General features: G+C 43.1%; 10 protein-coding genes across 10 annotated transcripts; 2 read left to right on the top strand and 8 right to left on the bottom strand.

Moving 5' to 3' along the window:
• Positions 1 to 302: 302 nt before the first annotated feature.
• Positions 303 to 1,582, bottom strand: SS1G_07876 (hypothetical protein; the record flags this gene model as incomplete). The annotated part of the gene is made up of 2 exons (XM_001591200.1): positions 303 to 1,077; positions 1,209 to 1,582. The coding sequence occupies 2 exons, from the start codon at positions 1,580 to 1,582 to the stop codon at positions 303 to 305; spliced, it is 1,149 nt and encodes a 382-aa protein (XP_001591250.1).
• A 1,449-nt stretch (positions 1,583 to 3,031) lies between these two features.
• SS1G_07875 (predicted protein) lies at positions 3,032 to 3,654 on the bottom strand (the record flags this gene model as incomplete). Its single annotated transcript, XM_001591199.1, has 2 exons — positions 3,032 to 3,114; positions 3,162 to 3,654. 2 exons carry the CDS (start codon positions 3,652 to 3,654, stop codon positions 3,032 to 3,034), a joined length of 576 nt encoding a protein of 191 aa, XP_001591249.1.
• Positions 3,655 to 5,421: 1,767 nt separating this feature from the next.
• Positions 5,422 to 6,689, bottom strand: SS1G_07874 (hypothetical protein; the record flags this gene model as incomplete). Its single annotated transcript, XM_001591198.1, has 2 exons — positions 5,422 to 6,128; positions 6,212 to 6,689. 2 exons carry the CDS (start codon positions 6,687 to 6,689, stop codon positions 5,422 to 5,424), a joined length of 1,185 nt encoding a protein of 394 aa, XP_001591248.1.
• A 363-nt stretch (positions 6,690 to 7,052) lies between these two features.
• On the top strand, positions 7,053 to 8,420 carry SS1G_07873 (hypothetical protein; the record flags this gene model as incomplete). The annotated part of the gene is made up of 1 exon (XM_001591197.1): positions 7,053 to 8,420. One exon carries the CDS (start codon positions 7,053 to 7,055, stop codon positions 8,418 to 8,420), a length of 1,368 nt encoding a protein of 455 aa, XP_001591247.1.
• Positions 8,421 to 8,854: 434 nt separating this feature from the next.
• Positions 8,855 to 9,222, bottom strand: SS1G_07872 (ribosome biogenesis protein Nop10; the record flags this gene model as incomplete). The annotated part of the gene is made up of 2 exons (XM_001591196.1): positions 8,855 to 8,880; positions 9,048 to 9,222. The coding sequence occupies 2 exons, from the start codon at positions 9,220 to 9,222 to the stop codon at positions 8,855 to 8,857; spliced, it is 201 nt and encodes a 66-aa protein (XP_001591246.1).
• An 813-nt stretch (positions 9,223 to 10,035) lies between these two features.
• SS1G_07871 (hypothetical protein) lies at positions 10,036 to 11,879 on the bottom strand (the record flags this gene model as incomplete). Its single annotated transcript, XM_001591195.1, has 6 exons — positions 10,036 to 10,059; positions 10,113 to 10,705; positions 10,761 to 11,412; positions 11,470 to 11,567; positions 11,666 to 11,706; positions 11,836 to 11,879. 6 exons carry the CDS (start codon positions 11,877 to 11,879, stop codon positions 10,036 to 10,038), a joined length of 1,452 nt encoding a protein of 483 aa, XP_001591245.1.
• A 1,045-nt stretch (positions 11,880 to 12,924) lies between these two features.
• On the bottom strand, positions 12,925 to 15,282 carry SS1G_07870 (hypothetical protein; the record flags this gene model as incomplete). Its single annotated transcript, XM_001591194.1, has 4 exons — positions 12,925 to 14,381; positions 14,431 to 14,508; positions 14,610 to 14,898; positions 15,004 to 15,282. 4 exons carry the CDS (start codon positions 15,280 to 15,282, stop codon positions 12,925 to 12,927), a joined length of 2,103 nt encoding a protein of 700 aa, XP_001591244.1.
• Positions 15,283 to 15,987: 705 nt separating this feature from the next.
• Positions 15,988 to 16,354, bottom strand: SS1G_07869 (predicted protein; the record flags this gene model as incomplete). The annotated part of the gene is made up of 2 exons (XM_001591193.1): positions 15,988 to 16,121; positions 16,240 to 16,354. The coding sequence occupies 2 exons, from the start codon at positions 16,352 to 16,354 to the stop codon at positions 15,988 to 15,990; spliced, it is 249 nt and encodes an 82-aa protein (XP_001591243.1).
• Positions 16,355 to 16,790: 436 nt separating this feature from the next.
• SS1G_07868 (conserved hypothetical protein) lies at positions 16,791 to 19,475 on the top strand (the record flags this gene model as incomplete). Its single annotated transcript, XM_001591192.1, has 6 exons — positions 16,791 to 16,814; positions 16,893 to 17,243; positions 17,300 to 18,256; positions 18,308 to 18,606; positions 18,665 to 19,013; positions 19,290 to 19,475. 6 exons carry the CDS (start codon positions 16,791 to 16,793, stop codon positions 19,473 to 19,475), a joined length of 2,166 nt encoding a protein of 721 aa, XP_001591242.1.
• A 1,204-nt stretch (positions 19,476 to 20,679) lies between these two features.
• On the bottom strand, positions 20,680 to 21,941 carry SS1G_07867 (hypothetical protein; the record flags this gene model as incomplete). Its single annotated transcript, XM_001591191.1, has 3 exons — positions 20,680 to 20,757; positions 21,014 to 21,560; positions 21,898 to 21,941. The coding sequence occupies 3 exons, from the start codon at positions 21,939 to 21,941 to the stop codon at positions 20,680 to 20,682; spliced, it is 669 nt and encodes a 222-aa protein (XP_001591241.1).
• Between the last annotated feature and the right edge of the window lie 1,907 nt (positions 21,942 to 23,848).

Raw genomic sequence — 23,848 nt, 5'->3', positions numbered from 1 at the left:
ATGGGATAGTATAGAATAGTTGGCAGAGAGATTGTTCGGAATTGAGAATATGTGGGATTTTTGATGGGTTTGAGGGGGTTTTAGTTTTATGTTATTGCCGTTGTTGTTGTAGTAGATGTTGTAGATTTTTGGTTAATTTTCGGATTTGTGGTTGGTTTGTGTTGGATGGTGTGGGATGGGATAGCACACTGCATTACTTTTTGGGATTTAGATACCATGTTATCTTCTTTATGAAATATTTATTCATTATTCATGTATCACGATAGATTTCTGATATCTTTTTCTTGAGCTTGAGTTTGAGCTTAACCCTCAGCTTTAGCCCTTAAATCCGAGCCTGGAACTCGGGCTGGGACTATAGTAAACCTTTCCGTATCTCCTGCATACTGATAGCCAATATGATTCCCAAGACGATTACCCCTCGGTCGTAAATCTTCATACTCGATACTAAAACCATGCTGGATGGTAATCCCGTGCTCACTACTCTGACTCTGATTCTGTTTCTCCGCTCCAGTTCCGGTTTCGGTTCCGGTTCCACGCCCTAATGAACTACTTCTTCTCGTCAGAGGCCATGGATGGAATAGTTGGCTTAGATCCCCATTTTCATTTCCATAAGGGTGTGCGTATGCGTGTCCCTGACCGCGTTCTGCGAATGGAAATTTGGAACAGACCGGACTAGGTGTTTGGATATATATTCTCGGTTTTCCTTTCACGGATCTCGGGGCTTGGATTTCTGGTACTGATCGCATGGTTGTCTCAAGAGGTGTTTCATTTTCATCGTGAGATATTTCGTGAGAGATGGATGGATTTCTCGTTCTAGAGCTTGATTTGCTGGCTGAAATTACACCCCAGTTACCACTCGCGATACCTGTTCCACTGTAGCGAGTTGTCGAGGGCCAGAGATGCGGACGTGTAATGGTTAGGTAAAGAGCGCGATAGGCGGGTAGACAGGAGGCGATTAGATAGACGCCACCTTCTGCGATGGAGTAGGCGCAGAGTTCGACGGCGGTCCAGGTTATGTCTGAGGCGGGTTGCATGCGCCAGAATGCAGCGAAGCGGAGGATGGATGTTATGAGGCCTCTGTGATTTATTAGCATGTGCTTCTGCCTTTAGTGACGCTCTGAGGAGATCATCTAGAGTACGGTGTAGATCTCTCGATGAATGAAAGAAGAAGTACAGGGCAAGGGAATCCCCAAAAAAAGAAAACCTACAAACTCCCTGCCAAAAACGTAATTCCCACCCCCGCCTTATCTCTCCACCCCATCATAGTCCCCATAATCATCGGGACGGGCAGTGCCAACATCGCCACATCGGTCAGAATATTCGGTAAGCTCGCCCATCTCCAATAAGCATTTTGATCGAAACATTTCCCCTTTTTCTGTTTATCCCATAAATGTTCTAGGGGTATGCATTGCGTTACATTCGCAATGATATTCGCAAGTGCTGTTGCGAGAAGGATGGCAGCTATGAGATAGGAAGCACGACGTTGCCATTTGATGACAAAGATGCGCAGGAAGAGAGAGAGCATGGTTAGCTTGGGGAGGGTGATGGAGAGGATGTAGAGGATTGCAAATGTGATTTCCATTTTGAGGAAGGTGGGGAGGGCAGTTGCATGTAGGGTTAGAACGTAAGGGAGATGATGGCCCGCGTAGACGTATTTGATAGCAGCTATGAAATAATGGTGAGCTTTTGATGTAAACTAGAATTGGGCCGGAAAATGAATATACCTAAAGAAATAGCATTCATAGCCAAATTAGATCCTAGACCTAACATTGTAAACCATTCTTCCCGGCGAAATCTCCATTTGACACTCTTTCTCTGACTAATATAACTCGCCACAAAACTCAAGGCTACGAAAATGATTTCGGCCGTAATAAAGACAGATGCTACAGCTATCAATCTATCACCTGAGAACTGATCCAGATATCCTGCAGGATAGATCTGAGAATGAAAAGAACTCATGATCCATGAAAAAGACCAATATTTAAATATCTATCTATCCGAGTACTTGTCGGAAGAAAATGATGGATTCAAGTCAACATATGAATGTGACCCAAATATTACTTTCCCAATATCATATACCATTTAGTATGTAACACAAAATCAAAAAGCCAAAAGTATGCCCATACCACCTGAAAGTCCATGAAAGAGGGGCAGAAATGGCACATACAAGGGCCGCACATGTATATTCCAGCACGCAGAGCATCAACTCATTCTCCAACCAAAGAACCCCCTAAAGACTAGTCAGATTCTCAGGGGAACGAAGAAGATGGTGTGAAGATGTCATCCTGCGCCACAACACCACATAGCATCTAGTTCTACCTCCTTATGTACTGGCCCCTCAAACCCTGGATAAAATGCACAAAGTCGCTGAAGAAAGATACAGGTGTGCGCTTCACACCTTGGGCTTTTCGTGTTCTCTGCCACGTTCCGGCATCGCAGGAAGCATATTCTGGATTCAGTCCCTGTGGTGTTACCTCACGGCGACCCCGTGCATATCGTTTGAGAAGGAAAATACTATTTTGGTACACCTGCCGAAGCGAGGTTGTATTGGCGAGCACCACTTTTTATCATACTTCGTCCAATTGAAGTTGCTGGGTATGGTTATTTCTGACTACAAATTAACAGTTGCCTCATGGAGTAGAGAGCAGTTCGTAATGTTATCTTTTGCGTGTTTCGAGAAATTTTAGAAATTATTCCATCTCTATTTGTGCGTCTTATTTTTCGAAAGGTATGTGAAATGTGTGCGTTGGTACCGCTGTTGATTGGTTATGTGGCCTTTAAAATATTGGGAGGGGGAATATCACACTTCTTCAATTATACACACATAATAAAGAATTGCGAATTTTGAAATCTGCTAAATATCATACAATTCCCGTCCACACTGAGTACCATTCTTGTAATCCTAATAAAATTACAAGAAGGGAATCATAAATCGCTGAAGCACTAGGTTAATCAATGATCAAGAACAAGCGATCCCCCACAGTTCCTGTAAAATTGCTGCAAGCTATTATTATGTAAGGTTATTACAATTTTAGCGATGAGAATGTGTGAGGTATACCTTAGTAACTAACATCTTACTTCTCAACCTCCCAAACCTGTCGATTATCCAGAGCCCTACACAATATTAGAAAACGAAAATGTATTGGACATGTAAAAAATACCATGATATTCCTCAATGCACCGATCAACTGCAGCCTCATCTTCCCAGTGGAAGTAACGGATGTTGCTATGCCGTTGCGGAGATCCACTAAGCATTCCCTCAACCCTGTGTCCAGTAGGAGAATGTACAATCATATCCAGGATCGCCTCTTCAACCAAAGAGTAATCTGGTGAGTGAAATTTGATTATGCATAGGACATCCGGGGTTTGGTTATGTTCCATCTGTCGTTTTGTTGCGTTTGTGATTATGGTTATATCTTTATGGTATAAGAATCCACTCTGATGCCTCATTAAACAGTTCTTTGATAGAAGTGTATCCTGGCATTTGTGATAGGACTCCTTTGCCGTCGAGTCACTATGACTTTGATCCTCGATGGTAGGAACGCGAGAAGTTCCTGGTTCTTGACTGAAAGGGGAAACTGAACGTGTTCGATCGATCTTCTTGTTCTTATTATCCTCACAAAATTCGAATCTCCATGCCTCTAACTCTTTCATTTTTATTGCTACATCCATCAATCCGGTCCCTCGAATGTCTAAACGCCTCGATCCATTCCCTCGAATGCCTATACCACTGAATGCGTCCTCTTGACGGTCCCAACGACGTGTATTTTCCTTTCTGAATGGATTGGAACTTCCACGATGGCGCGGGTACGGCCCTTTTTTCTTTAACTTCCTATTCCTTGAAGGGACCTTTTGACGAAACTGGAGCGCTGAAAATGGTGTTCTCATCATTTTCCTTTCCTCCAAAGGATCCTCAGCAAGACTAAAATAGCGAGAAGAAGCACACTTGAACCGGACAATCATTCTAGACGGGGCCATTGGAAAATCCCCGAGGTACACTAATTCAGACTCTTCATCCTTCGAGCTCTTAGAATTCATGTCGATATGCTCAATCTCTATCTTTTTTTGTGGTATCGTTCCTCCTCGTTATCGTAATGGGATGCCTCGGTCACTGTTCGCTTTCTAGATTGTTGAGAGTTATTTGCCGCGGAATTTTTTGTGAAAGCTTCAGAGTTTGTCCAAGTTTGCGCTATGTTCTGGGTTACACGCAATGCTTTAGGGGCCCACAATCGACTTGTGTTGTCGACCAGAGGAAGAGGTTCAAGAGTCCTAAATTGATTTCCGATACTCTTAGAATTGACAGGCGATGATCTAGGCGTCTTAGTTGGGAAGTAATTATTAGAATCAAAGGGTGAAGCGCTATATGCTAAACTTCCAAAGGAATTATTCGAGGTAGCAGGGGACGAGTCAGACGTTGGAGCTGCGGAGGAACGGCTTTTGGGTGGCGTATCTGTGAAGGGACTGCTCTGCTGAGACGTCAAATGTGCAGAGATGGCACCACGCGGAATACGTAGCTCGTTAAATTCGTCCGTTGGCGATGGTTCGACGCCTTCAGCCACAGGCGGTGCTGAAAAGTTGGGCGGTTCTGGATGTGTACGGTCCCAGTAGAGGGGACGATGGCAACAGCAAGATGATCCTGAACCACAGATATGGCAAGCACTTGGTCTAGGCCCCATGGCGGTTGAGAGGGATTTTGGGATGTAGTAATACGTGCCTGTGTATAAATATTTCTTGTTCGCTGATTCCCCCCAAAAAAGTTGAGCAATATCAATGTATGGATCAAAATAAGTGCTATTGTTTAGAATAATGATTTTCCTGTATTGGAAAAAGAAAATAAAACCAAACGATTTAGATGTAGAAGAGGATATTTCGGCTATATAAGGAAGGAACCACTTGACTCTTAATGCCTTTTCAACGATCATGCAGTAAGGAGCCAACCATTAGCTTAGGAATATACTGCGTTTCTAGTCTATTAAAGGCATTCTAAATATGAACTCATGGAAAGAAAAACGAATTGGTAAACAATTAGCATCACCCACTTCCCCTAGGATATTTATAAGAATCAAACATTCAGGATAGTAGTGAGAATCAGGTCAATTCAGCCATCATGAAGTTGAATGTAATGTATTTGTATTCAGAGTGGGTATCGCCTGCTAGCCTATTTGCGTTTAACAAAGTACAGCTGCAACTGAGTATGAAACTAAAATTTATGCTAGTGTATTCTAGCCACTGACAGATCGTGCTACTCGAGAGATGCGAATATGATATCAAATTTCCCACTAGCAATCGTTTGATGAATATAAATCGCTAATTCGAATCACAACTGAAGCGCGAGATGTGCAAGATATACAAGGTATCCGAGGTCGATATATCTAATCGGATGATACCATCTTTAATGCTTTGCGGCTAGCATCAGCATGATTACTCTCTATCGCTCTTTCCTCGCCATCCTCTGGTTGGAGTTTCTCCTTTAGATTGAGCGCTCGACAAACTAGGCTTGACCCTAATCTTTCCACCCCATTTCTCGGACCAATCCAGGTTGACAATAGCTCCATCAGCTTCTTGACTATCCTGCAGTTCAACGAAGCAGAAATGGCTATTGCCCTCTCTTGGCTCTCTTGGAGAGCATAGCTTGCTGACCCACTTGACATTGTACTCGCTAAAGAGCTCTCTGATCTCTGCCTCGGTAGCAGATTCATCTCCGAAATCTGGCAAACCACCAACATAGATTCTTTGCTTCTCAACGACTTTGCCTGATACCCCTCCAGATGCACGACTGACTTTGAGGCCCCACTCATTGCCATCAAACATCTTAACTGCGTCGTTGACCTGGGTGTTGTTGGCAAGATCAACGAAACAGTAATAGTGGTTACCACCTTCCTCAACCTTTGAAGGGTGTGGAGAGATCAACTTGCTAACAACTTCAACATCAAATCCTTCGAAGATCTCTCGAATCTTACGGTTTGCTGTTTCTTGATCATCAATTCTTGGCAATCCTCCAACATAAAGTCTTTTACCATCTTGAGAAGAAGTGTCTACTTGACGTGGTTGAGAAGTCTCGGAGCTCTTCCAACGGTCATTTGTGTGAAGAGGAGTCTCTGAGGATGATGCCTGTGGACGAGCGCTGCCTGCATTTTGTCAGTGGGAGTTTTACCGACCTGCCGCATGAATCTGATGACAGATAAGTTCTAGTTCTTGTAGATTCACTCACGGTCTGATCTTACACCAGGCTTGACTCTGAGTGTGCGATTCTTGAACTCTTGACCGTCATAACGATTCAAAGCCTCATCAGCCATATCCTTGGTGGTGAAAGTAACGAAGCAGTAGCCGGGGTTGCGCTTTGTCATGGGATCGACGGACATATGGACAGTTCGAGATTCACGTGGGGCATCCTGAAAAATGGTTTCAATATCCTCAGCGGTGGTATCATAACTTAGATTGCCAACGTAGATGCGTCGACCTTCTTCAATGGCCTTGTCCGACTCTGTGAGTTGTGAAGATTTTCTTGGCGAGTCACCTGCCTCGTTTCGAGAAAATCTCCCCTGGCCCTGGTTTGGTCGATCGCCACCATCTCTACCACCAGTTTGTCCACCTCCACGATTTCTTGAAGAAGACCAAGGAGAAACTCTCTCTTCGCCATTTGGACTTTGAGGAGGGTCTTGCTTAACACGCCAGTTGTTGGAGAACATATTGAAGTTTTGGGATGTGGAATCTGGGTATTGAAATGATTGAATTTGAGTCCAAATTTAATACGTTAAAGTCCGGATTAAAGAGAGAAATACTCCACGGTATATGAATATCAGAAATATCAAAAAATTGGAGTTGAAGTTGAAGATTTGTTTTTGATTGAATTTTCAAGTTGAAACAAAATTTACAAAATTTTCCGAGCAAACAACCTAGAAAAGGAAGTACAGCACGTGATTGAAATTTTCGTTTATCGAGACCGCCCGGCAGTAATTATTTTTTTCGATAATCTTTATCGCACCCCGCCATGATAATTGCATTGCATCGCATTAAACAGACCATTAGTACTTATAGTTGAAGAGTTAAAAATGGCCACAAATACTACCAAGCCCATACATAGTCTTGTCATTGATGCAGGACCAATAATTAAGAATGATCCCTCAGCCTCTACGCTTCTTGGACAAGCAGAAAACCTCTACACAATTCCCCTCGTTATTGACGAAATCAAAGATGCCGTTACAAGAGCCAGATTCGAAACCACCCTGCTACCTTTCCTCAAACTAAGAGCGCCTCGTTCAGCTAGCATTAAAGTTATAACCGATTTCGCACGGAAAACGGGTGATTTGGAAGTACTTAGCAGACAGGATATCCATTTAATGGCACTAGCATATGAGCTTGAATGTGAACGGAATCATGGAGATTGGAGATTACGAAGTGTGCCAGGACAGAAGAGATTAAATGGAGCTCCCCCTGCATCATTAACAGAAGAGAAACCGGCCGATACCACAGAGGCGCAAGAAGCATCCATGGATGCTGCAGCGCAACCAAAAATTGAAACTAGAGGCGCATGGGGAACATCAATACCTCAAGCAGCAGAAGAATCCAGCATCGAGACTCAATCTATTGAGGAAGCATTAGAAGCCGCCCACATATCCACCATCGAGGAGCCGGAAAGCATAGACAAACCAGCAGAAGCATCAGTCACAGGAGAACAGGCCGAAGAACCAACTTCCACAACAGAGCCCGAAACAACTCGCGAAACTGCGCATGAATCAACGAATATAGAAGAAGTTCCCGCGTCCGAATCCGACGCTGAAGACGACGGCGAAGGATGGATCACGCCTTCCAACCTCAAAAAGCACCAACAAAAAGACAACAACGGCACCTTCGAGCCCCAGGAAGAACAAAAAACAATCCAAGTAGCCACCATCACCAGCGATTACGCCATGCAAAACGTCATGCTACGTATGAACCTCAACTTACTCTCACCCTCTCTCCAACGCATTCGTCAACTCAAAACCTGGGTCTTGCGATGCCACGCCTGTTTTGGCATCACCAGAGATATGACGAAGCAATTCTGCGGACGCTGCGGAAAACCCACTTTACTCCGAACATCCTGCTCCACCGACAAAGATGGAAATGTCAAGGTGCATCTCAAGAAGAATATGCAATGGAACAACAGAGGAAATGTATACAGTGTGCCCAAACCGGTTGCCGGGACAGCGAATGGAAAGAATATTAAGGGTGGTGGAAAGGGAGGGTGGGGTAATGATTTGATATTGGCTGAAGATCAAAAGGAGTATGTGAGAGAAATGGCTACTTCTAGGAGAAAGAAGGACAAGGATCTCATGGATGAAGATTATCTACCCAGTATTCTGACTGGAGACCGTGGGCGGGCAGGCGGTAGACCAAAAGTTGGAGCGGGCAAAAATGTTAATTCCAAAAAGCGACATTAGAATAGAAAGAGTAACCTCAAAAATAGAACTAAAGTACTTGTACTTTTGTAAACACTGAGCTTGCTTTTGAAATTGTGATATTCCTCAATTCGCCTGGAGATAAAGAATCTGCGTATGAAGCAGCAAAGAAGTGCTTGCAAGTAATTGCGATTCCTCCTTCCCTACAAGCAAAAGCCGAATTTTCTTTTCCCATCTTTCACGAATTGTAATACACTAAAACCCGATAGATGTAAGAATCCCTCGTCCAGAACGCCAGTATACTCCGCACATTCCATTCAGCCTGCTAGCCTGATGCTTTTCATCAGCTAAATATTCAACTTTTCCTTTCTACACATTTGATGATGCAAAACATTGCGCATTGCCCACACATCTATCTTCCATTTCCTAACCCTACTAGTCGAAGAGCCAATCCGTTTTCTTATCCATGGAGATATTTATTGGCCCAAAACCTTGAGATCCTCTATTTGCGCACATGTGTTAGCAATCACTCAATTTATTTCAGATCGCCCTTCCAAATCCACACATTTCCCCTTCATCCAGTCCCATCTCCCATTTTCCATCTCGCATCTTTCACTTCCCTCCCCCAAGAGAAAAACAAAACCAAGAACAAAGAAAAAAACAACTCACTCTGCTGCACAAGCAACAAACCATATCTCTTCTTCAACGTAACTCTATGTCTAGAATATTTATCATCCGGCGAAAATCTGGCTGGATGCGCACTCTTGGTCACCTCACCACCGATGACTTTCTTAAGGGTATAGACGCGCTTTCCCGCTGGGTCGAGGGTGTACATGAGATGCATTTTGACGGTGTTGGGATGAAAAGTTCACGATGTGGGCGGGTGAAAATCGAGGAGTCGGGGATTCGACGGAAGGATTTCTGGTTTGGTGATTATGTTAGCGCATTCATTGAAATACTCAATTGCATAGCGGAGAACAATTGAAAACGATTGAAGGAATTGGAAAGTATACATACGGGTTGAGACTTAAAGTGGTGTAGGTTGTCGTTCGTTGAAGGTTAAAGGTCTGAAGCTTCTGTGGATAAATTTCTTGACGAACTTTTTTTGGGTAGGGATTAATTGATTGATATGTGGGTAGGTTTAGCCAGGTCAGAGCACGTGACGTGTATGGTCTAATGCGCGTCTATTGTCGAGCATTAAAACACGGGCTAAGAAGCTGTATTATGTGACCGTAATTCAGTGAGTAAACATTTGGCAAGCATTGGTTTATTTTAAAATTTCATGCATTGTTCATCTGTGATTTAGACTAGGCTACTTCGATCATCAAAAAGTTGCTTCAAGGCACACATCACGCCGTTGCCTCGAACAACTTAACCTGATAACTATTGTAAGAGCTTCCAGGTAGTTGGAGAACGAAGCAGTCTCCAAAAGATAACTCACCAGCCACCACTGCTTTTTGCCCTTTATTGCAATACCTGTTAAGTGTTGCAGTCTCGCTACTCAATGATAATAATTTCTCCGTGACAGAAAACCAACTATGCCACGAATATGAATAGGTCTCAAGGACAACGCTGGGCTGGATGCGCTGTAGCCAGCACACATTGAAAACGCAAACTAAATATGACCTGAAGACAGCTTCCGCCATATTGGCAATTTCTACAATGCGGAGAAAACGAAAAGCTAAATATATAATTAGTAGATGTTCTTACGGGAATCATTCCGTTATCACTCACGTTGTTCGTTGCAGCAATCGCGATGCTGTCTTCGAAAGGATGCCAGCTCATATGTAAGATCTTTTTGTTGAAGTCGATTTGATCTGCATCTGTTTCCTTCTTCATCCTTCCACCTTGACCACCAACACCTGCAGCTGGACTACCTGCCCTCGAGTTGCCCTTTTTGCCGTTTGCGGCGGTCGGACTACCAGTTGGGTTAATTGGTGTTGGAACACCAACTTTCTTAGCCTTGAAAGCTGATTTATCAGCTTGCAGGACTACCTCCACTTCCTTGTCGGGATCTGATGGGTAGATCATGAAGTTGTTGTTATAACTTCCGGTCATGACATTCTTTGCATCGCCAGAGAAAACCACCTCGAACTTATCAAAGATACTGTCATTCTCATAAGTGTCACAAAGGCGTGGTCGAAGGTGCTCGTGGATCGGAATCGTCTTGACAGGTTGCCTCTCCATGTTAACATCCCAGATTTTAACAGTAAGATAATCACGTGAAAGAATGTATCGACCATCATGAGAGAATCGAACATCTGAAATGGAAGAAATAATTTCTGAGAAGAATGATCGAGCAGAGGGGTCTTCTTCCTGTTCGAATTCTAAAAATGGGTATAAGTTAGCCGAATTTTAAAACCGACGACATGGCAAACTTACGCTTTGCGTGCTGATCACAAAGGGCACTCTCTCTCATATCTGCAAGCTTGATTGTGCCTTTTGAGCTGGCATACATGAACCAGTTACAACTTTGTGGGTGGAACTCCGCAGCTGTGATGACTTCGGTAAGCTCCTCCATGTTGGCGGGCTTGATGTCTACGATATTGAAGCTTTGATCTTGAATATTCAAGTTCCACAAGTTTATCCGCAAATCATCACTACTAATGAATGTCTCCCCATCGCTGTTCACCGAAATGCTGTTAATATGGTATGCATGTGCATTTGCATATGTTCGACGTGGTACTGCTGCAACAACAGTGTCATGATGAGTAAGGCGGGGTAATTTAAGGTCGTGGGAACTGTTGAAATGAACATTTGATATGGGTCGAATGCCACCACCGCCTCCGGCAGGATTTCCTGGAGTCAAATCATGAGAAAGGTTGTTTTCTGCAACAACTTTCAGTGACTTCTCAAACACTTTCCATAACTTAATAGTCTTATCGTTCGTTGAAAGTAGGTAATGGGAAGCGTTTTGTCGTCGGCACCACTTAATTTTGTTGATCTTTTCTTCTATCTCTAATGACTTGAGGTAATCGAACTCGGGCTCGTGAGATTGAAATTCTGTGTGAAATTTGTACTCGCATGTTTTTTTCTAGATAGTGTCAGTTCCGCGACTTGCACAATCTAGAGGAGGGCTTTGTTTCTGTACCGTCTCATTCCTTTCGAAAAGGACAACACGTCCACCTTTGTCTCCTGTGGCAAGATAATTTCCGGTGTGGTCGAATTCGACTGTTGATATGATGTCCGCTGTAATCCGCCATGTCAGTACTTATAGAATGAAGGTTGTCCTGCCCGCAGACAACGAAGAGCACTATCGATGCGTAGAAGTAGTGAGAGGAGAATACCTTCTGTTATATCTTCGACATCGCCTTTGTCACCAAAACATCTGATAACAATTTGTTAGCCTTGATTTCACGACAGTGACGCAATCAATCGAGAAAACACATTCCGAACCCCTCACCCAAGACTTCACAGGTGGCAGATGAATAAGACTATAGAGCAAGGGTATACTAACTGAGTGAACTTCCAAGTTGGAGAGTTCGGTTCCCCTTCTACCATCTTTTACGAGCTGTGCGGAGGAGATTATATCCTCTTCCTACTGCAGGCTATTTGGAAAGGCAGTCGGAATTGAAAGGATCTTATCTGTCGATCGCGTCAAAATGTGTAGGTTTGACTTGTGGTTGATCTGCGATGCAAGGAAGGCTGAGGTATCCTGTACGTACTGGGGTAGGTGGTGGTGGTGGAGGGTAAAAAAGGTTGTAATCAAGGTATTGTCGACGGTGTGCGTGCGGTAAGACTACCCAAGGTACTAGATAAAATCAAGTATAAAAAGTATACTTGATAGGTGTCAAGATAAAGTGAAGGCGACAAGATTGAATAACTCAAAGTCAATCTTGTTGTTGTGAGAAGATTGTTTGTTGGGTCGGAGAGTGGTTTGTAAGGTTGTAGGCTGAGGTTGTACGTTTATTTATCGAATTCGTGGGGTTCCTTCGTTATGAGATGCACAATCTTGAGGCCCGCTGCCGTCAAATCCAATCAAAATAAGGTTTTCACTCCGATGTGATGACAAAAATCAGGCTTTCAAAATGTAAAAATGGTTGGATTCATTCTACCCATAGGCCGTACAATGTGAAGGGATTAGGAAATATATTCTAAATTATAACGAGAAGTTTCTATCTTTTCCTCGATGAATTTCTTTGAGGGAAGTAGAGTTAAAAAGGAGGAAGTCCGTATGTTCGTATGTTCGTAGGTAGGTTCATATGTTCCAAATACCATTAAGAAATCTAACCAAGATGTCAATGATGACCCAAATGCGGCACCCCAAAGTCTCTGAAAGAACCTTCCCTTATTAAGCAAAGTTCTATTTTGCTTATGTAATACTGCCATCATTTCTTTATATGGTTCGCCTCGCAAACCCCCGCGCCGTGTAGGGGAATAATCATATAGTACGCAGTATTCGTTATTCGATATCACATCTTGATTATAGTTACTGTACAAAAGAACGAAACAAAATACTATACTGCAATCCTCTCTTTACACCGATCGATTCAGGACCTCGTGATCATACACTTCCCCTCCAACACATACCTAGCCATGTCCCAATTCAGTGATCAATTGAACCGGCCACCTTTCTCGCTTCATAATTCTTAATAAACATTTCCTTTTCCTTCTCGGCCTCCGATTCATCCTCCGAACCTGTGCTTTCGTTCTCAGACCCCAACTCTGCTAAATCTTCCCCATTCTGTTCTGCTTCCTCGTCTCCTTCCTCTTCCACTTCCACTTCGATTCGTCCCCTCCCTTCTTCTACCACGTCTTCCCACGCATCATTCATCACCTTCGTAGTATCTTCCGTGGATATGTCTCCTGGGGCACCTACACCCGTAACATCTGGCGTAACATCGTTGTCAGGAGAGGTAGCTGTGTTCTTCGTTCGAGGCTGTGGTACAGAGACTGAGGTTTTAGGCTTTGAAGTCGATGGTCCCTTCATCATCCCGTATTGCTTCGCTCTTTTAGTTCCTGTTGGCAACTTGCCACCCTTCCTATATTTCTTTCTCTTCGACCTTGAATCTAGATGCCTCACTCCTTTTCCGCTCATTCCACTAATGATCCCCTTTTCTCTTAATTTCTCAATCTCTTCGTCAGTCAAGCGCATATCCGGTACTGGCACGTGTACTTTCTTTCCATCCTTTCCATCGACGAAATCTGGTATGCTTAATGCCACATCAAAAGCATTTTCGGGGACCACTTTGTTGCTGCGAATAGCAATCAACTTGGTTTTCATGATAGCTCGAATCTTAGCGAGCGTACCATTGTTATAGTATCCATCATGATTGTTATCGTACGCCTTAGCCATAGGTGCGTTTTGTATAATAGGAACAAGAAGGGGATCCGTTATGTCGCAGATTTGCCACACTTTTCCGTCGAGCGTCAGAGAGGTGCCATTGAACATATGTGATGGGCAATCTCCTGTGCCGAAAACCTGATGTTTTGTGTATTGACTCCGCATGTCTTTCCATTGACCATCAGGAGCACGCTCATCTTCTTCGTACAGCTTGAAGAAAATAGTTTGATAGATACGACAGGATGGATCTTTGCGGGGATCAACTCCATATCTTATGAGGGCATCACGCCAAGGACCACTTCGAAATTGGTAGCCAACATATTGGAGCGCCGGTTTCATTAAGTAATACCCTGGCTCGTTGGCGAGACGATTTTGTAATGCTCGACGAGTCCAGATTGGGCGTTCACCCATTGCTTGTTGAAGCGCAGCCACAAAGTCCTTGAGAACAGGATCATCTGGAACTGCACGGAACGGCTTGGTTGGCACGTCCTCGTCTTCGTCGCAATGTACATACTGCATTTCGAGTTTTGGCATTTTCGAGCGGTTCACTATACTTGTTTCTCCTGTTTCAGCATCCACTTCGGTTGAAATTAAGGGATTTTGACGATATCCCCAATTGAAAGGTAACGGATGATGAGTGAATGTTGGTGGAGGAATAATCTCTTCATTTGGTTTCCAGCCTTTGTCAGTACCCAGCTTGAATTCCCGCATCTTACCCCCTAATAAGGATCAGCACGTTTCTAAAAGAGTTGAGTTTAGGAAACTTACAGTTGGCGGAAAATGCAGTTTCTTTGAAATGTGACATGAAGGGTGCTTGAGATGTGGATTGATGATAGTCGGAAAGTCCTGGATCTATTAGTACCATTACCATTACAAGAGAGGAATGTAAACACCTCTATAACGATGGCTCTGTTCGATTGCTCCTGCAGCCTCGACAGTGTATTTACCAACATTGTCTCGTAGCTTTCTGAGTATGCTGGCAGGTTTGTCATTCAAAGAGTGTGATTGAATATCGCCCAACGCATTTTGGCCAATGGTAGACTCAGACGCTGGACGTCCATCATCGGTATAAGGATCTTGAGACCCACGCTTTCGCTTTCTACCAGTACGCTTCGGTACAGTGATCTTGAGGAGAACATTATTGGTGATGCTATTGTAGGATAAAATCGGTTCGCATGTAGGATCTTTCGTTCGAAGGAAAAGCGGAATACACTCATCTTCAGTGCCCTCAAGAATCTGTCATAGTTATTAGTTTAAAATCATGCTCCTGTCACGAGATGAGTTTTATATGCCATGCGGATGGTAGAAAAATGACGGGTATGAAAAATACCTTCTACCTACCTTGTTCCATTGTGGTTGACGCCCAAAAGTTTTGATCCCATTTTCAAGGTTCTTCACGATCAATGGATGCTCAACAGCGACAATTTCCCTTGGGGGAATTGTGTATATTGGAGCAGATTGATCCTCCTCGTCATCGTAATCATAACCCCCATCTTCATCTTCGTTTTCCTCAATCATTCCGATGCCTTCTGCCTCTTCATCTCCCTCTTCGTCTTCGTCTTCTTCGATATCAATCTCTTCCTCAAACTCGGAATCTTCCATGTCCTCGTAATCCTCCATGGTTGCAAACAGGAAAGAAAGTAATCAGGATTGAAAGCGAGATAAGTGCTTTTTACTTTTGGGTGTCGAGCTGTTCTAACTAAATGCGCGCGACATACGCCACTTCCTTTGAATTTCCTCAAATTGTTTTGTTGTATGCGAATAGCCTCAACAAGCCAGTGGACCTGTAATCCTGGAATAGAAATTCTCGATACAGTCCTTAGTACTCTCCATCAAAACCGTCGGTTTGATAGGTGGTTTTTCTTCAAGCCAACGAGGTTCTAGTTTCCAATATGGAGAATAATTTAATTTGGCATGAGCCAATCAAAATCTTGATAAGTTTCCTATTCTCCCATTTGAAGATCTTTAGAGATTCCTTTATCCTTGGAAGTTGGATGGCTCGTACTCATGGTGCTTGCGTAGCAAATCTTTCACGTCACCAGAGGGGCGAACAGCAAGTGAAGAAACTCCCGAGCTTGGCTTTTTCTCCAAATTACGGAGTATCTAGGTACTCTAAGTGAAAAAAAGTCAATTTAAATTTAAATTTGAGTTAAATTTAAATATTTTGCCTAAAATATTAGGTCACATTAAAATCCACGCTAATTCCTCTACTGAGGGGACCACTTGCAATGTGTGTTGATAGATGTTGCTGTGTTGTTGATTTAGATCTTGAAATGAAACCTAAAATAATTGATCTCTACTTAGTCATCCCTGTTGGAGGAATTCTTATACTCGTACCTCATTTTCATAAATAATTCCAATTATTACCATCCGCCATTCATCTGTTGTCCATAGGAAAGTGCCAAAGCCGTTGGCCTTCTTCATCAGTTTGATAGCTTGTGCTTCGGCATAGAGGAGAACTATATTCACCGCCCGGATTAGCCTCAACCTACATTAAACAACCGCTGCCGCCGTACCATCGACCTTGTATATCCATCGTCATTGTTGGCTTATTTGTGTGTTTGAATTCATCCCTACCACCTCTCCTATCTTTTCTCGACTCGCACTGACTGCTATCGTTTTGGTAGAACTTGTTTACTCTTGCGCAACAAGTCAACCACTCAGGCTCGCCCCTCACGAACCCTTGGGACATAGAACTTCGACAGATGAAATAAACCCATTGGCGATTCCCGCTATCTTTTATGAAAACCTAACAACATCACACTATCAATTTACAACCAGGAGGTTCAAACTACAGCAGCAGGGAGCTACTGGCGGTCTCCAGCTGCGTATCAACAAATCGTTGCAATTGAATACATCACTGCACCTTGTGACATACAACGACAAACGAGAGTTGAGCCACTTTCATCGAATTATTTGCCGCATCCATACCCCAAGTCTTTCTAGCTCGTGAAAAGAGGATTGACACACATTCACCACGGCAAGCTTAAAGTGACGCGACCTGTCACTTTAAAAGTTAAAAATATTGGTGGACAAGAACAGGAGATTTCGCAGACCAGCAAGATACCAAAAGTATCAAAAGGAGGCACTTGAGTGTTTCACATCCTCCTTTAGAGTTGTTGTTCAAGATGAAGGGCTTCAGACAGAGGGTTGTAAGTCATTTTGATACTTAATACTCTCCATATGGCGTCCGTATCATTTTGAAAGTGATCATCTGCTAACCCCATCAGCATGAGCAGCTTTCGCGCACAAAAGATCCCAACAAATCAAAATCTAAGAAAGGGGATTCGAAAGATGGCACATCATCACCTTCGCAATCCAATTCGCGGGAAGCGGGACAATCGCCTGCCGTAACACCCTCATCTTCGAGTACAACACTTAATGACTTGCGAAATAAACCACTGCCGCCAAATGATGGTACTTCTTCAGCCGGTCCTACTGCGCAGCCACCTTTGAATACAGCTCTTAATACAATGTCTACTCCGGATCGATTCAATACTGGAGGAGGTTCACCCGGTCCTGCGACGCCGAATCGTCATGGAGCACTTCCTCCAAGCGTTGTTATCAGTCCAAGTGCACCAGTAAGTCACGACAGATGCCATCATTTTTTTACGTTGTACTAACATCTTCACTTTAGCATATCCCTCCCCCAGGTGCCGCAGAGACAATGCCCCACGATCTTGCCCCTCCCAAGGCCGGTGCGAAGTCGATGATGTTCGACCGGTTACAGACAACCCCAAAGGACGTCCCAGAAGGTATCCGAACACCGAAGCGACAGCACTCTTCGAGATTTGATATTTCCCCCCTCCGCGAATTAGAAAAACTACCAGGTTTCCACGAGGTACCACCCAATCGCCGCCAAGATCTCTTTATGCAAAAGATCGACCAATGTAATGTCATTTTTGATTTCAACGATGCAAGTGCGGACATGAAGTCCAAGGAAATCAAAAGGCTAGCTCTTCATGAACTTCTCGATTACGTCGCCAACAACAGACAAGTCATCACTGAGGCTATGTACCCAAAAGTGGTTGAAATGTTTAGCAAGAATCTCTTCCGCCCCATACCGCCTCCTATGAATCCTCAGGGCGAAGCATTCGACCCCGAGGAAGACGAACCGGTTCTGGAAGTCGCGTGGCCGCATATTCAGGTCGTATATGAATTCTTCTTGAGGTTTATTGAGAGTCAAGACTTCAATACCAATATTGCAAAGGCATACATAGATCACAGTTTTGTCTTACAGTTACTTGAGCTCTTTGATTCTGAAGACCCGCGTGAGCGAGACTTCCTAAAGACAACCCTTCATAGGATATATGGAAAGTTTCTCAACTTACGCTCATACATTAGAAGATCTATCAACAACGTATTTTTCCAGTTTGTCTATGAGACCGAACGTTTCAACGGCATTGCTGAGCTATTGGAGATACTTGGTTCAATCATCAATGGTTTTGCTCTACCACTGAAGGAGGAGCACAAATTGTTTTTGACAAGAGTTTTAATACCATTACATAAAGTCAAGAGTTTGAGCATGTATCATCCTCAACTCGCCTACTGCATTGTTCAATTTTTAGAAAAGGATGCAGCATTAACAGAAGAGGTATGTCAAGGACCATCGTCGTGGATCCAATTTACTTACGATTTTTTTCAGGTTGTTTTGGGCTTGCTCCGCTATTGGCCCAAGGTGAACAGCACAAAAGAAGTGATGTTTCTCAACGAAGTGGAAGATATATTTGAGGTAATGGACCCAGCGGAATTTGCTAAAGTTCAGGAGCCTCTTTTCCATCAACTGGCGAAATCAGTTGCCAGTCCTCATTTCCAAGTGGCCGAGCGTGCGTTATACTTCTGGAACAACGAGTACTTTTGTAATCTGGTCAGCGACAATGTTGAGATTATCTTACCAATTATGTTTGCACCTCTATACGAGAACTCCAAAGGACATTGGAATAGGTAAAGAATCCTCTGTCCACCCAAATTAAACTACCTCCAGCTAACCCATTCGAATTAGAACGATCCACGGCATGGTTTACAATGCAATGAAGCTATTCATGGAGATCAATCCTCAACTTTTTGATGATTGCTCCCATGATTACACTGAGCATCAGAACAATGCCGAGGCCAGAGAACAAGCTCGAGCAAACAAATGGAAAGCTCTGGCGGAACAAGCAGGAAGGTCAAAGACGAATGGAGTCGTCTTACCTACCGGGCCAGCTTCTCCATCGCGAACCAAAGGAACCCCTTTACGAGGAGATGATGTAGATCCAATGACAGAGGACAATCAGAAAAGGCTGGATTCGTTGAAACTTCAAGATGGAGATCGTCGAGAGCGGAGACCCACTCACGATCGACAAAACTCGGTAGGATCTTCCAGAAGCCAGCGATGATTGTTGTTACTACCAAACCGCTTTGTTTCTGTTTTCATGGTGCTTTCGTGGGGAGTTAGAGTTGTCATTTATCCTGATTAGAATTGTTGGCTCACGCATACCTTGTCTTCGTTATCTTCGTCCTCTCGTCTTCGTGCCGTTACCCTTCTCACCTTCAAGCATGTTTGTCTGACCCCTACACCTGCGTACCACTCTTTTTTGTTTGGTCTCGTTTCTCGGAGTTCATTCGTTGACGAAACTCTATTTCAGAGCAATATTATATCGGGTCTCGATTTCGGTTTCGATACAGATGCAAAACGATCAGTGAGCGGCGGCTCTACAACGGCGGTCGTCGGACTCGTCTCTTCATCGAAGGTAGCTCAAAAGGATTTGGATGGCGAACCGGAAACTAGTGATCATTCTTTTATCGACGATCAGGCTAGTCTCCTCTCTTGAGTTTACTGGTTTAATGGAATAAATTATCGTGTTATGCATGGACTCGGATCAAGTAGTTTTTGCTAGGTTAGGCTTAGTTTGGTATGGATGGCTTGGGCATGGAGTATGATGTGTGTGGATGAATGGTATTGACATGTGGTTGTGGTTTAAGGGGCAGGGTAGATGGTCCTTGGTCTTTGGACGCAAAAAGATGTGTTAGGTTAGGGATAGGGATAGTAGGATGGAATGGAACGGGCAGTGTGTGGTGCGTAGCGCCTCTAAAGGGTGCGTCTGATAGGCTTTTGATAGGTAAAAACAAATTAGTAGATCTTTTCTTGCGCGGGGAAATACGCATGTTATGCATGCTTTGGTATGGTATGGTATGTATGAATGGATGGATGGCTGCATGGAATTGGAACATTGCAAAAAATACTTACTTTACTTGAGAGCTTGGTGAAGGTGATGGTGTTGGTGTTGTAGTGGAGTGGGGTGGAGTGGGAGTAGTGCATACATAGGTACCTAGGTAGTGCAAAGTTAAATTCATTGGTACAAAATATGGTGTTACTTTTTGTTTTTTTGTTGACTCTTTTTTCCTTGACTGATATTTATAGTTGTATATTGGTAAAGTGGTAAAGTTAGGAAGTCGTAGGAGGTAAGGGGAATGATTGGGATGAGGGAATGGGGGATGAGGGATGATGGGAGAGATGGGAGTGATATTAAATCTGATTTGATATATTGATTTGACTTGATGTAGTATATATACAAAGTACCTAGTACTATACTACACTATATATAGTTTAGATATAATATAAGATTAATATCCTGCATCATGAATACAGAGCACATTGACTACACTGCACCGCGTATGTGGGTTTCAATATAATGTAATGTAATACAACCTGTAATGTGGTGATATCTAAAGAAAATTTATATGAAGTGTTTATGTTCTTGTGCTCTGTTATTGCATCTTTATATAGATAGATACCTAGCTAGGTAGGTAGGTAGGTAGCTACTGTAGCCATATCTACAAAGTGTACGCTCGCTTACGCCTTACTTCTAAGCTCCTGGGTTTGTCGATCTGAGTTTGTAGAGCTTTGGGGTTCGTTTAGAAAATATAGATGATGACAATGACAATGATAATGACAATACTGAGGTCTACATTTTCGAGTTCATTTATTTTGTCTTCTATCCTATTATTTCCTATACTTTCCATGATATCCATATCTTAAGCCTTTTGCTGATCTGGATCTGATTTGATCCGATGTGATTTGGTTTCCCGTGTATCGCTCCATTTCTCCAACGCCTGAACTCCGATGCTTGTTCTTATTAAAAATAGATGAAAAGAAGGAAAATAGGAAATGGGGGAGGAAGAAAAAAGAAGGAAGAAGAAACTCTCTCCTCCCGCTTCCAACTACCACCGTTCATAAAACGAGCACAAGTATTAACAACAAAATCAACACAAAAATTAACACCGCAATGCAACAGCTACTCAACGGATCCTCATTCTCCTTCACCAATCGATTCATCCTCTTCATACCACCCTGTAACCTGCCACTCACGCGATCCGTCACCGTCTCCACATCTCGTAGCATCCCCGATTGTTCTTCGAGTTCACGACCCATGTCATCGGCTTGTTGGCGTAGATTACCTACTGTATGAAACACACTATCTAGTTGTTCGTCTTGTTGTTTGAGCATTTGCATTTGTTGCTGGTGTTCGAATTCTGCGGCGTAGTCATCGTCTAGCGGGGACCCGTTGTTGTTGTCATCATATGCAACTCCGCCTGAAGTTGAGGGAGTGGGGTTTCCCATGGTTTTCTCGAGCTCTTCGCGCATATCGTCTACTTCGCCTCCAATTTCCTCTATCATGCGGACTCGCCGGGATACTTCTTCAATTTGTAAACCATATTTGTAAGGATCGGCTTGGATCGCCGAGATGGAATCACGTAGGTCGGAAAGGTCGTCTGTTAGGAGAGAGAGGGAAGTCGTTAGGTCGGAGCGCGCGGAGAGGAGCTCGGGAGTGGGATGAGGCGATTTAGTTAGAGAGTGAATACGTAGATAAGAAGTGAAGAGGGGCCGAGTGAGGGATAGTTGGTGGTGCACATCACTGGAACGGGTGTTAGTTAGTGATGTGTTTGAGTTGATGGCAATGAATTATGCGCAATTGGAATTTAATAAGCATTAAAGTATGCGCGGTTGCGGCGGATGAAGCTTGCGCATAAGTTTGTGAGTTAATGAGCAATGATTGGAAAGGGAGGCATAAAGAAATGGGAGGTTGGTGATATGCATGCATGCATATATGCGGTCGCAGAAGAAGATTTCAGGGTATCTGCTTAAGAGAGGGCTGAACATGAGGGGTAAGGCAGACTGCGGAAGAAAGGCAACTAGCAGGTGGGTAAAAGTGCAAGGGGGTAAAACACAGAGAGGAGGCTAGAGTAACTTACGCTTGAACTTGTAGGAAAGGGTCATCTTCATTCGTAGCGGACATCATCTTGAACGAATGTTTCTTTGGTAAAGTTTGAGCAGCTTAGAACGCTTAGAACTTGCGATTCTGTGTGCCTGCTCCACAGGTGATGTTGTCTAATTCAAATCTAAGACACTCATGTAACGAAAAGTCGGTTGAGCCGCAACTTGGGTATATGAGGAGCTCTTCACAGTACTCCGTAGAACTAGAAGTATCAGGAAGTAATATACGAGCAGGCTCGTTTGTTTGTCAAGTACTTGAGTACAGTCAATCGATAGGATGTTAGAGAAGGCGCTAAATTAAGGTAGGATGCGTATGCATGAAATGACGAGATAAGATGGATCATGCAGTACCTATTGGCTTCCGGAGGGTTGGAAAAGCTACGCAGTACTAGGGAGAGGGATGATAGTTGATGACAAGGCTGACAGAATAATCCACAGTTGCTTACGTACGCATCGGGATTGATCAAAATATTGCCGTTCCGGGCAAGAATATCCGATAAGGCGGAATAGCAAGACTACCGTATAAACTCAGTAACTTTGTAACACACTAAGCCTATTTCGAAAAATGATCGCCCGTACGTTAGGGCTCGGAATCTTCAAGCTCCGATACTTTTTCAACCTCTTTTTTATTATATTATAATTTCAAAATTATTATATTATTTAAATCTATATCGAATAAATTTATAATTTATAATAAAAGGATTCTAAAATCTTCAAAATATTATTTATATATTTTTGTTTATTTCACTTTATCGAAATCATATATAATATCAATAATTACAATAATCAATTATGATTGGTCAAGAATCTGATCGGGTAAAAAACATCTTGTTTTGTACAATTGATTGCCCCCATTTTTGAATTTGATATCAAACTAATCCCAAAATAAGTATAGTCTTATATTCATCCGAAAAACCTTATTCTGAATAGGCTTAGTGTGCTACGAAGTTACTGAGTTTATACGGTAGTACAGTATTAATCATCCAGTCAGTCTGGTGGTCCCATTGTCACTGTCATTGTCATGTGAAATATTCCAACGCTTTCGCTTTCGACCGACGCAAAGAGGCAAAGGTAAATATATCTTATGTCAAAAATAACATTTAGGTTCCTTGGCTGGAGAAGGGTGGGTGGTATAAACGACAATGAGAGCGAATGAAAAGACGGGAAATGCAATGAGATGCTCTGAGATGCATATACAGTGGTAGTAAATCTACTAGCTCTCCCAATTCTAATCTTCCATACATTTTTTGGCGGCAAATTGCATCTTTGGTACACCCATTACGAACGAAACATCACCAACATTGCATAATTCACACCAACCAAGAAACAGCCCTTGTCAAGCATTTCTTGAAACTCCCACTGTTGAGACGTTGAGGAGTTGACAGGTTGAGATGTTGAAAATTAATTGCAATCAATCATTTTCAATAAGCTCGTATTCTTCCGCCAAAGATATGCTGACAAGAGACTTTCAACGGCTGACAACTTTGACATTAACCTTATCCCAAAGGTTCGGAAACATTTCAACTGTTGCAAACATGCAATTGCTATCTATACGTCTTCCATGTAAAACTTCCTGTACATACTAGCCATTCGCTTTGTATCATTTCATCTGGTAATCTTTCAGGACGACGTGGCCAGCGCCTCTTCTCCTTGCATATTTTGTACCTTTGGCAAATTGCCACATATTCGTTGTGACTCTCTCAGCCTGGCTTTCGGGTCTTGTCACTAACCTTTTTTTTTGGTCAAACGGATACCAGCATCAGCACCTATCAAAGCTAGTTCTGTCAAATCACATGTGTTGGTGACTGCTCCTTACATATTCATCACATTTTATCATTTTCATTATTCTTTATTCCTGATTGGGAGCTCAAATAACTCCTAGGTAGTCAGCAGCATTAACTCCGCTCTGTTGCCTACTTTGAGTCAGAA

The sequence above is a fragment of the Sclerotinia sclerotiorum genome, genomic scaffold (assembly GCF_000146945.2).
Source record: "Sclerotinia sclerotiorum 1980 UF-70 scaffold_10 genomic scaffold, whole genome shotgun sequence".
Taxonomy (NCBI): domain Eukaryota; kingdom Fungi; phylum Ascomycota; class Leotiomycetes; order Helotiales; family Sclerotiniaceae; genus Sclerotinia; species Sclerotinia sclerotiorum.
This window is presented reverse-complemented; position numbering and strand designations above follow the sequence as displayed.